Consider the following 13,068-nt stretch of genomic DNA (forward strand, 5'->3'; position numbering starts at 1 on the left):
TTTGCTAGGACGATGCCTTGAGCCTTAGTATGAATATGTAGTCTTTATTTAATTGCTTATGATGTTATCCATGCATACTTTGAATTATTAATCATTGTGTTTAAACTATCTCTATATCTTATTGCTTCTTGTGATTGATAGTTGTAAGTTCACCTAAGGCGAATGTCACGTCTTAGGGGTTGCATTGTTTTTTTAAAGGATTTTCACAAAGCGTAATGAGTCATGCATGTTTATATTTGATCTGAATGCCACAAGTAGAATATACATTAGGAAAACCTAACCTTCAAAGTTGTATAGGTAATTCATAAGCAATTAGTAAATCTACATAAGATTGTTAAGGGGATGGCGGAACCCTAGTGCTTTTCCAAATTTATTTCTCAAAACCTTTTCTTTTTTATCTGATTTCTTTTTAATTGGTTACTAGTTGTTTTTCCTAAATTACTTTTATTAAAGGCTTCTTTTATTAGCATTGCACGTCGTATTGAATACACCCCATATTTAAAATTTAATATTAAATGACTCATATATCTAATATGTAATGACAAGTTCGACCTTATAGGGTTTAGAAAAGTTAAAAAAAAATTCTAAATACACCTCAAATCAGTTTTAACGTGTATATCTCAAACTTATTTATCCTCTTCAAGACTTCAACTTTCAAAAGCACTTTCGCCTTCCTTTGTAGAACACATCCACTGATGACTAATTCATTCACTGATGATTGATTCATTAGGGCCATTGTTGACCTTTATCGTCAAACATCTCTTAACTGGTTGTCGGGAAATAGGGCAGCGGTTTGTTTGGAATCTCAAGAGCTTGTCACACACATGCATTGCAGCAAGAAAAGAAGTCCAACTAAAAATCAGTCAAGGCGAAAATCCACCATAAATTACACTCACGTTGATTCAAGTAGATTAGTTTTGCGAATATAGGATAGTTATCCAAGTTAGGGGCGGGATGGGATGCCTCGGCTTTCACATCTATACGACAAATATCCAAGTCAACTATTTTCAGTAACTTTGTATCCTCAAACATTAAGAAGTTAATCCCAATTCCGAGGGGCTGTCTGAACTTTTGGCCCATACCGTGTTCAAAATGTACCGTCACAGGTGGATGAAGGTTAAAATGTATTGTCATTTTTTGGACACACACCTTCACTGATCAATGTTCACTGGTTAGGAAAAAGTTGAGCAAATCCTTGTTGCAAAAAAATAATTTAGGGGAAAAAAGTTGAGCAAATCATTCATGACATGAATGATTCTGTATCAAACGGCATAAGAAGAAAGAAACCATTATGAATAGAGTGGAGTGTATGTAGAAAATGTGAGGTGTATGTAAAATATGTAGAGTGTATGTAGAAGATGTAAGGTGTATGTTGGGAGTGTGGGGTGTGAGGGTATTATGGGAAAATATGTGTGGTGTAATAAGATAAATTTTAATTCAAAAAATAAGTTTGGGATGTGTTAAATATATGGGGTATATTTAACAATATGTGGGTGTTAATATAATAAACCTTATTAAATTCGTTTTTATTATATTTAAATTAAAAAACAACCCTTTTCGATCTTTGTTATCAAATAATTAACAAAGATTTTGGTTTTCCATAAATTGTTTTAAGTAATCCATGTGGAAACGACCTTACTTGAGTTGTTTATATTACAACTACATTGTTCTCTTGCAAGTATTTTTAAGTGTTTTTATCCCTACTTTTGCATGCGGTAAAAATCCTATCACATAGCATGCAATCAAGTTGGTACTCGTTTTTCTTGTACAAGCATTGGTGTCAGGAGGGGGAGTGGGGCCAATTGAATCTAGGTTATCGAGTACATAAATAAATGTTCTTAATCACGTAAGTTATAAATTTTCATTGTAAGTGTTTTTAGTTGGGTAATTTTACTCTTATTATATTTTTCATACCACATTGATACCATTTCTCTAATAAAGGATGTCCCACCAATACATTTGAGTTTCATCTCTATTAAAGAGATAACACAAATATAGTGTAAAAAAATATGATAAGATGATATCAAAAGGATTTGCAGCCATTAATTGTGGAAAATTCCGTTTTTCCTACTATTAGAGTTGTTTTTAGTTTTCCTGATCGCTCACTCCAAAATATATGCTTGGAGTTTACAAGTCGAAACCTAATTTTCCTTGCAATATCAGACTGTTCAAGACTAGTAGATATATACACCGTCATGGTTGTTCCAACATTGTTCATTGGTAGTAGATATACACACACACATCACTCCACAATGTCCACATGAGTGGGCAAGAACGCAAAAGTCATCTAAGTGCAGGTAAGCGATCGTCATCGTCAGTTATATATTCTTGTGAGTAATGTTTCATTTTCATTACCAGCCAACAGTTATTCACGAACAAACTAGCAAAGACTCATGTACGTAAGACTAATATTTGTAGCATAACTCAATCTTCTAGTCAACTAACACTGCCAATTTTTTTGAATTGTTCTTCATTTCTACAGTTGATTAGAGAGCTGATGAAAGATCATTTGCATGACCTAATAACTAAGTGACTAGTCAAATGTAGGGCATAATTGGCATGCGAACTATTAGTATTATATTGATTTATATCCTTGACACGCTTGATTATATATACAACGTAATTTAATTGAGTTACGCATAAATAGTATGCGTGCTCTTGATATTATATTGGTTCATATTTTTGACACGCTTGATTATGTATTTATCAGTGTTCTAAAGCGGTTTAGGCGCTAGTCGTCTGTCAACCGCTGCGAATTGCCTATAATCGGACCAAAAACGGATAGCTAATTAGACGGCAGCTGGACAGAGTTAGCGGGATTAGACGGTGCTAGACGGGGCTAGGTGGGGTTGTGTGGGGCTAGGCGGGTTTATGTGGAAACCGAAATCTGCAAAAAAAAAAAAAAAAAAAGAGAGTTGCAGAGCAGCAGCAACTCGCTGAAGAAGACAAAGCCTTCTTCTTGAAGTTTCCCTTACCTAAACGAAGTCGTTTGCAAAAGATGTCAATTAATTTTGCTGACTTTTCGTTTGTATACCTTGGAAATTTCTAAATTGACTGTACAGAGTCCAGACCCCACCATTTTATTCTTTTTCTATTCTTTCTAAACCTATCTTTCTTTTGTCATTTGATTACCATTTTCCCTTCTCTTTTTCTTCATGACCTCAACTTTCTTTTTGTCGTTTATTTATCCATTTATCTTTTTTTAAAGATTGTTTATTTATCCTTGTAAGTTTTATCTTCCTTCTTTCTTCTGTTTTCTATTTTAAGACTCCACCATATTCACTAATTTAAGTTAAACTCTCACATGATATAAATATTGTGTTATTTCCTTAAAAAAAAATATAAGTATTATTTGATGTTTATTTATATAATATATAGTAAAATTGAATAAAATCCGCCCAGTTCACCTTTTGCCTAGGCGTTAGGCCTTAGTCTACCGCCCGATTAGTGCCTAACGTTTTTTAGAACCTTGGTATTTATTAGTTTACACTTATGATATTTTTCATATCACATTTGTACTATCTCTCTAATGGAGGTATGACCCGCCAACATATCTGAATCTCATCGTTATTAGAGAGATGATACAAATGTGGTATAAAAATATGGTAAAAATAACATTTTTGATTTAATTGAGTCACGTAAAACAAACGATTTGAACCCATGCATTAGAATCCAAATATTAATTGTTGGGTAAGTTTGGGAGACTAATTTTTTTAGACCAAATTTTGTAAACTATATAATGTGGTTGTTGATGATTGAATTCTTATTTAAATGTTGATTAACGTGCTTATTTCTTTGGTGACACATCATATGATTTATAAATTTAGTTTAAAATATAGTCTACCTAGCATTATTCTTGATTGTTTATTGGATCTCAATATTGCACCTGGATCATGATTAGAGGTCATTGATGATCAATCAAATTAATCTCTTAATAAGGTTCATGCATGGGTTTTAATTTGTTGATAAGAGTTCGTTAAAAAGTGGATCGTCTTTGGGTATTTCTGTATTACTAATATGACATGGCATACCCAAAAATGAAAGCACAGGAGGGTCCCATTAAACAAAACCAATATTAGAAGAAGTGCCAAGATTTGCAACAGCAACAGCACCAGCGACTTGATTATCTTTCTTATAAATAATGTTCTAAAAATTCTTACCTAATGCTGCCTAGGTTCTTTTCGAGCATTAAGTGGCTAGCTATCATTCCGATTAATTGTTAAACAATAAAATTAAGAAATGATGCTTCTACCTGTCTACGCATCCGCCTAGGCACCTGCCTAGGTCACACTCTCATTTCGACAAAAAATATATGACTTTCTTTTTGTATTTTATTTTTTATTAAATTGTACGAGACTTGTTGAATACTTGGATGAACACTCATCATATGTGTGTTCTCATATTTCAATATATTTTAATACTTTATAATTTATATGTCATTCTATTTTGCAATTTATGTATTCCAGTATAATTATATATTTTTTAAAATATAAATAGACATTTATTTATATGTCATGTAATAAATTTAATTAAAATTAAAAAAAACCACCTAGGCTCTGCCTAGACGGATAGGGCCGCCGCCCGACTAGCCTTTTAGAATCTTGCTAATAAATATGAGAAGACCGAAAATGCATTTGAGAAATTCTATGCCTCGGAGAGGACCGAAAATGCATTGAGTTTATCAAATACTTAGGATACAGCATCCACATGGTTAAAGTTGAAAATAGCGGATAGATAAATTAATTGATGCTGAGGAGCTAGAAAATACCATACGTCAATGACAATGCGAATTGCTATGCATCTCAAAAAGTACACTCAAATTCGAATTTGGAAAGGAAACCGGGTTTTTTTTTTTTTTTTTTCCGGTTTTTAGAAGGTTTGTTTATATGTATATTGTTAAGAGAAATTTATCTCTAATTATATATAGGGTTATTTTAAGAATAATAGTGTGTGGGAAAATAATATTTTAATTTTTTAACTTTTTATAATGGATGTAAATATAACGTGAGTAGGGAAATAAGACAATGTGGTGGATTTAGGAGCTCTCTTAATATATAGAAGATTATATACTTACTCTTAAGACAATGACTGAATTATATTGCAAATCGGGGCCGGACTCGGTAGCCGTAGCTCCGGGCTAATTTTGGAATTTTACAAAATTGCATATAGTTTTATATGCTAGAGTTGTCTAATTCAATATTAGTCCATTTTTCTTTGATAAAATTAGCCTACTTCGAACCCAAAAATAGCCTACCCTATAAACACACGCTTGTTACAGATCCTAAGGTAATGACCATTATGCTCATATCCTACACGCATTAAACATATTTAATATACACATATTGTACGAGTAAGTTTTCACATCACAGAATACTATGACATAACGTTATTATTCACTCAAACTATAACATGTATAAGGTGACCTCAATACATGCATTCCGCATATACGATAGTTTTTTTAATTATTTATGTGATAATTAAGATCAAAATGATGAGAAGAAAAAAAGAAATCAAACTATTTTATACTGGGAAATGCACTTGGCCTCCATGCATTTCACGTTGGTTAAGCTCTTATCACTGTTTAAGCTCCTACAAGTCGAGTATTCTTTTTCAAACAAAGTTTACGTACAAGTTTTTGCTAAAAATAAGTTAAATAACTATAAAAAAAACGAAAATAAGTTTTGTTTTAAAAAGAAAAAAGGAAAACTAATGAAAATGGCTTGAAAACTTTGAGTTTTAATAATAAGGACAAAATAAAGTGTAAAGTGAATAGTACTCGGATTGACTTTTTAGTGTAAAAATGTGGTTTTTCGTTAAAGTGAACAGTACCGTGGACTTTTCGTTAAAACTCCCAAAAGAAAACGATACAGATCTTTATAAGATCGTTGACATAATACTAGATATGATTCTTTGACAATGGCACAATGCAATATTATAATTTACAAGGTGGTATTTGTCAAATTTCCCTCCTCAATCTGTCACATCCCGGTCCGGGGGGATCACTTTCCGGGCCCGCTCCATCACCGTAGCACGATATTGTCCGCTTTGGGCCCCGACCATGCCCTTACGGTTTTGTTTTTGGGAACTTACACGAGAACTTCCCAATTGATCACCTATCCTAGGAGTGCTCTTGTGCGCTACTCGCTTAACTTCGGAGTTCCCATGGAACCCGAAGCCAGTGAGCTCCCAAAAGGTCTCGTGCTAGGTAGGGATGAGAATATACATTTAAGGATCACTCCCCTGCGCGATATGAGATGTCACAATCCACCCCCCTTAGGGGCCCGACGTCCTCGTCGGCACACACGTAACCAAGGTTAGGCTCTGATACCAAATTGTCACATCCCGACCTAGGGGGGACCACTTCCCGGGCCCGCTCCACCACCGTAGCACAATATTGTCGGCTTTGGGCCCCGACCATGCTCTCACGGTTTTGTTTCTGGGAACTCACATGAGATCTTTCCAATGAGTCACCCATCCTGCGAGCGCTCTCGTGCGCTACTCGCTTAACTTCGGAGTTCCCATGGAACCCGAAGCCAGTGAGCTCCCAAAAGGCCTCGTGCTAGGTAGGGATGTGAATATACAATTAAGGATCACTCCCCTGGGCGATGTGGGATATCACACCATCTCTAAACTTGTAGGGAGATATCAATTTCTCCTGAATTTTAATTTTAACCAATTAGCTCCCCTAAACTTTAGTTTTAGCCGATTATGCCCCTATACGTCTATTTCCCTATGAGCTTTAATTTTATAACTGTAAAATGGTAATTTTATCCTCAATGTGGACAATATATTGTTATTTCTTCTTCTCTTCCATTAGTTCACTCTGTATATTTTTTGTTTGAAGTTTAGGGTTTAGGAGGGAAATTGCCAATTATAAAGTTCAAGGGATAATCAACTAAAATTAAAGTTTAGGGGGAATTGTCCAATTATAAAAGTTCATAAAGGTAATCGCCTAAAATTAAAGTTTTGAGACGAAAGTGGGAGCTCCTTATAAGTTTTTTTTTTTTTTGGGGGGGGTTGGGGGGGGGGGGGGTGTGGGTGGGGGGTGGGGGGACCTCATTTACAAGAAGAGAATTTGAGTTTGAGTAGTGGGTGGGTAGACTGTCCTAGCCAACTGTGACCCAACTTCGTATGTATTTTGATATGATTTACGTATATAAGATTGCACAACAATCTAATCACTCATTTATCTTGTTGATGATTTATTCATGTTAACCCTATGCCCATTTAGGCCTACCCAACTGCATAAGCCCAAGGCCCAAAGGGTTCGAAGAGGGTTGACCCGAGTACTTAGGCTAACCAAGACAAAAGAAGAACTACCTGACTGCGTGGAACACATAGGCAAGCTGATAGCTTTATGACACAAGTCTCCAAGGGCAAAACAATTCATGTGCCAATCAAACCATACGACGACTTGCAGTTGACAATAGAGGCCTAGGATGAGACATAAGCATAGTGAGACAGTGCTCGGCAAGGCTAGGCGGAGTAACCGAGGTCCGAGCGGGATGCTTGAGCCGCATGAACCTTAAAAGGTGCGCCACCCCGACTACTAAAACGTCACTTCGTTGACAAGGGTCTGGCCGAATAGGGAGAAAGGTGTTAGTAAGCTAGTGCAAGTGGTTGACACATTAAATGCCGATTTGAGAGGCCCAAAGAGGGAGAGGCCAAAATAAAGGGGTAAAGACCTACAATATCGAGGTCAGACGAATTAGAGATAATAGAGTGAATGTATTAGCCGAGTGCTATTTAGCCTTGAAATCAATATATTGAGAGCAACACGGTGGATGTAGCCCAGTTTTGATGGGTGAACCACTTGCATCTTTGTATCCATTTAATTTCAGCCCATCTCCTGATCCCAACTACAATCATTTAATTAAGTTTGTTAACTTTACAATTTTGAGCAATATTACCAACACTAAGGGAAGGGGAATGGGCTAAGCCTCACAATGGGTTAGCTATGTGATTCAAATTTACATTTGGCCAGAATCGAACCTAAGACCTCTCACATATAAATGAATAGGAATATCATTAGATCGTAATACTAAAGGGCTAAAATTCAACAACATTAATCCTCAAAACTTGGATTAGAAATGAAGCCCGCCCTTTCTAAAAGTAAAAGCCACCTTTTCCATCTCAACACGACAACGCCATATTTTCAGTTAACGTGAAAGCAATTCCTCTCCAAACCAATGCCATCTCTTATATTTCTCTATAAATACACACCAAATCGCCCTATCACAAAAACCACAAATTACGACTCAATTCACAAATATCATTTCTATAAACTCCGTCAAAACATACCTTAATTCGAAAAATGGGGGGCTCTACTAGCTCTTCCTCTAAATCCAAGACAACCACAACCAAAAACAAAACCATCAAAGACACAACATTAACATGCGCAGGCAACCTCATCAAGCTCCTCCCAACTGGCACGGTCTTCTTGTTCCAGTTCCTCAACCCTGTCTTGACCAACAACGGCAAATGCACCGCTGTCAACAAATATCTAAGCGCCATTCTCATCGGTGTTTGCGGCTTCTCCTGCTGTTTTTCTTGCTTCACAGACAGTTACACAGGCAGTGATGGACAAACACACTATGGGGTGGTAACAAGCAAGGGGCTTTGGCCCTCGACAAGTTCTAACACTGTGGACTTGTCTGCGTACAAGCTTAGGTTTGGGGACTTTGTGCATGCCTTCCTTTCCTTGATTGTGTTTGCAGTTTTATCACTTTTGGATGCCAACACTGTCAGGTGCTATTATCCAGGGTTTGAGTCCACCGAGAAGATTTTGCTACAGGTGTTGCCTCCGGTTATAGGTGCAATTGCCGGAACTGTTTTCTCTGTGTTCCCTAATAAACGCCATGGAATTGGGTACCCGTCGTCAAGTTCTGATTCTTCACAGGATTCGGAGTCGGCAGCTTCCTAAGCTCTTGAAGTATGACTTGATTCACAAGACTCAAAGTGGTAAATATAACTAATAAACGCCATGGAATTGGGTACCCGTCATCAAGTTCTGATTCGTCACAGGATTAGGAGTCGGTGGCTTCCGAAGCTCTTGAACTATTACTTGATCCACAAGACTCAAGTGGTAAATATAGTAAAAGTGTGCTCACGCAAGTTTATGGTTTTCATATTGTTTGTTTAGTAGTTTGCCTAAGTTTGATTAATCCTTTTTCCTTCTCTCTTTGGAATGAATGTAGCAAGTTTTTACCGTGTGCTAAACTTTCAATTTATAAATTAAAACTTGATCTTAATAGGAAAGGAACAATCTTTTATACCCTTGGATAAAATTCGGGCGTAAAAATTAACAACAAAATTGCAAAACTGACTGATAAGATCGACAAGTGAAAAGTAAAACAATTATGTAGAACTTTCTTGCATGAACCAAGGAAACCTTGTAATAGTTTCTATCCTTCGTCATACTAATTGAAACAAAATCAATACCACTAACAATTTAATCTATGAAACTGGATCTTATGCACGCTTCCGATGATACATAAAACTCATAAACTGTTCCTTCTTTTTCGTTTACAACAGTTGAGGTGTGTACTACCAATCTAAACGATTTTCAGCTTATATGATGTCAAAGATATTATATTCTTACATCAGCAAACAATCCATCTAAAAGGTTAAAAGATGAATTTTCATTTCCACTCTCATCAAAGAAACCATTAGCAGCAAATTCTTTTCTGCATTTTCGCTCTTCAATGACGGAATCTGCTGTTTCTGCACAAAAAACTTCGTCTTGTCTGCTTTAACGGTTTCTCTGCCACAATAAACTTGTTCCCTTCACGAGTCCTCTCAGGGAAGCCAGCCCAAACTGAAGATAAACGTGGGTGGGAAATTTCATAAGCTGTGCACAAGAAGAATCATAAAAGTAGTGTAAAATTATACCTACATGTGGTTGGCATAGTTCAAAAGGAAAGATTTTCTTATTCTGATCGGTGTTGGTTAGCAAACGTAAACTGGTTTACTTTCTATTAAACAGTGAAATAATCAAGTTAGAAAGAAAGGTATGATTATCTTGTGCACTACTAACTCTAAGACTGGTAAGTTGAGTCAAAGTTCAAACAATTTTGGTCCCTAAGACAAGTTATCTTATAGTCTCATCTTGTTCTAATTTTTCTGCTTAGCTAGGTCTAAAACTAAAGGTCTACCTAGATGTTGAAATTACACCTACAAGTGGTTAGCATAATTCAAAAAGGAAAGATTTTCTTATTTTGATCAAGTGTCGGTTATCAAACGTAAGCTTACTTTCTATTCAACAGTGAAATAATCAAGCGAGAAAGAAAGGAAGGATCAATGCGGGGTCCTTTCCGACCTCAAGGGGCCCAAAGAAACACCAACCCAAAGCAGCACAGGCCCAAAGGAAGGCCAGGCTCGATGAGGCTGGGAAGACAATTCGGAGCGCTATGAGAGTCAACACACGACAATCCAGATTACATATCAATAACTAGGCTGAGCGCTTCCCTATAAAAGTATTTTCCGACTGCCAAGATGCAAGTTGGTGTTCTGACAATTCTTTCGTATGAGGTCCTAAGAACAGGATTTGGATGCTAAGGATTGCCTGCCCTCCCACTTTCGGTACCTTCATGTTTGTGTGGTCACGGTCAAGTCACACCAACATTTTATATTACTATTCATTTTTGTCTTATTATCTCTATAAAAAAAATAATATAAAATGTTGATATGGTTTAACCGTGACCACACAAAACAGGAGGGCACCGGAAGTGGAAGGGCAGACAATCCTTGTCCTGTACGGATTCCCACCCTGGGGATCTTAGGGATGAACGAATACGGACCGTTGATAAAAAATCGTGCGGTCCCAATTAAATGATTTTTATATTTTTAAAAGTAAAGCACCATCGTTTTTCGTGAAAAATATAAAAAAGAAAAAAATTGTGGCCGCATGATTTTTGTTTAATGGTCTGTGTTCGTTAATCCCTAGGATTCCCAAGGAGGGGATTCGGCAAGGATCCAAATCCCAAAGAACAGAGGGGCAAGCCTGCTCAGACATCACCTCTAGGTCACGTGGCAGCCATCCGAGGGAATAGAAACCTATGAAAGCATAAAAGGGCTGACATATAGGGCGCTCACGTGTGGGCTTCCACCACCTCCAGAGCGGTGCTTGGCTTATGTTGTCCCAAGAAAGCATGCAAGTAGACATGCACAAATGTCACTTCGTCACCACGTGGCGGCCAAAGGGTAGAGGAAAACTAGCAAGTCAAATCTATGTAATCAACGCATTAAATGCAAAGGAAAAAAGAGGTTTGAGCAGGGGAATTGAGGGCTCATTAAGGGCCTATATAAGGAGGACATAATACTGTATATTCTGATATGATTTTGTTGACAATGCAATATTCTAATTTACAGAGAAGAGAATTAGAGTTTGAATAGAAATAGATTGGAAGACTGTCATGACCAATTGAACTGGCTCCATATGTATCTTGAAATGATTTATGTATATAAGATGCACAACAATCTCATCACTATTTTTTCTTGTTTATGTCCCTTTATTCAATATTCTTTAAGGATGTGTATCCTTAATCTTGGGAGTACAGAAATTCAACAACAGTAATTTTCAAAACTTGGATTAGAAATAAAGCCCACCCTTTCTAAAAATAAAAGGTAGTGCACTACTAACTCTAAGACTGGTAAATTGAGTCAAAGTTCAAACAATTTTGGTCCCTAAGAAAAGTTATCTTATAGTCTCATCTTGTTCTAATTTTTCTGCTTAGCTAGGTCTTAAAACTAAAGGTCTACCTAGATGTGAAATTACACCTACATGTGGTTGGCATAGTTCAAAAAGGAAAGATTTTCTTATTCTGATCGGGTGTCGGTTATCAAACTTTAGCTCACTTTCTATTCAACAGTGAAATAATCAAGTGAGAAAGAAAGGAAGGATTAAGGTCATTTCCGACCTCAAGGGGCCTAAAGAAACACCAGCCCAAAGCAGCACAGGCCCAAAGGAAGGCCAAGCCCGATGAGGCTGGGAAGACGACCTGGAGTGCTATGGGAGTCAACACAAGACAGTCTAGATTACATATCAATAACTAGGCTGAGCGCTTCCCTATAAAAGTATTTTCTAACTGCCAAGATGCAAGTTGGTGTTCTGACAATTCTTTCGCACGAGATCCCAAGAACAGGATTTGGATGCTCGCTAGATTCCCTTCCCTCCTTGGTGATCCTAGGGATCAACGAACATGGACCGTTGATAAAAAATCATGCGGTCCTAATTAAATGCTTGTTTATATTTTGAAAAGTAAAGAACCATCGTTTTGCGTGAAAAATATAAAAAAGAAATAAATTGTGGTCGCACGATTTTTGATCAACGGTCCGTGTTCGTTGATCCCTAGGATCCCAAGGAGGGGATTCGACGAGGATCCAAATCCCCAATAACAGAGGGGCAAGCCTGCTCAGACATCACCTCTAGGTCACGTGGCAGCAGGGCCGGTCCAGAGATTTTTAAGGCTCGGAGCGAAGTCAAAAAGTGTGCCCTCATTTCATATAAAAAAAAATATTTATTTTCACACGTAAAACATCGATAAAATTATATTTAGAAAAACACTTCAAACTCAATAATTTAGAAATACGGAATAATTAATTTATTTTGTATCACGAGAAGGGAACTAAAAAACTTCGGGCTTTCAAGTAGATAGAATATGAGTTTTGTTTTCCATTTGAACTTTTAAAGTGTTTTTGTATAAATCGTGAGTTGTTCTTTCTTATTTACTAACCTCGTCAATATAAGACTATAAGTAATGAATGAACACTAAATTAAACTTTTTTATGAAACGTAATATTATTTGCAAATTTGGTCTAAAAATTTAGTCTACGCATTATTTTTGGCTAAAGATTAGACTTGAATTGGAATCGATATTTAAAAATAGCAACTCACATAGCTACTAGCTAGTAAATAAATTAACAACCAAACAAAATTTGTAAAAATTGAAAAAAATAAACATGCACATAGCATTTCGAATTTAGGATCTCTCGTTAATTTTAAACAACAATAACCATTGCTTCTAATTAAACTTCTTGATTATTTAGCCAAATTTTATAATTTTATAT

The 13,068-nt window shown here is 36.4% G+C and overlaps 1 protein-coding gene across 1 annotated transcript; it reads left to right on the plus strand.

Moving 5' to 3' along the window:
- The first annotated feature begins 8,231 nt into the window (after nt 1-8,231).
- LOC103943583 (protein DMP2) lies at nt 8,232-9,212 on the plus strand. Its single transcript, XM_009353892.3, has one exon. The coding sequence runs from the start codon at nt 8,315-8,317 to the stop codon at nt 8,921-8,923; it is 609 nt and encodes a 202-aa protein (XP_009352167.2). The 5' UTR covers nt 8,232-8,314; the 3' UTR covers nt 8,924-9,212.
- Nucleotides 9,213-13,068: the final 3,856 nt, after the last annotated feature.

This window comes from the organism of the source record quoted next, unplaced genomic scaffold (assembly GCF_019419815.1).
Source record: "Pyrus x bretschneideri cultivar Hongxiangsu unplaced genomic scaffold, Pyrus_bretschneideri_v1 Contig6, whole genome shotgun sequence".
Taxonomy (NCBI): Eukaryota; Viridiplantae; Streptophyta; class Magnoliopsida; order Rosales; family Rosaceae; genus Pyrus; species Pyrus x bretschneideri.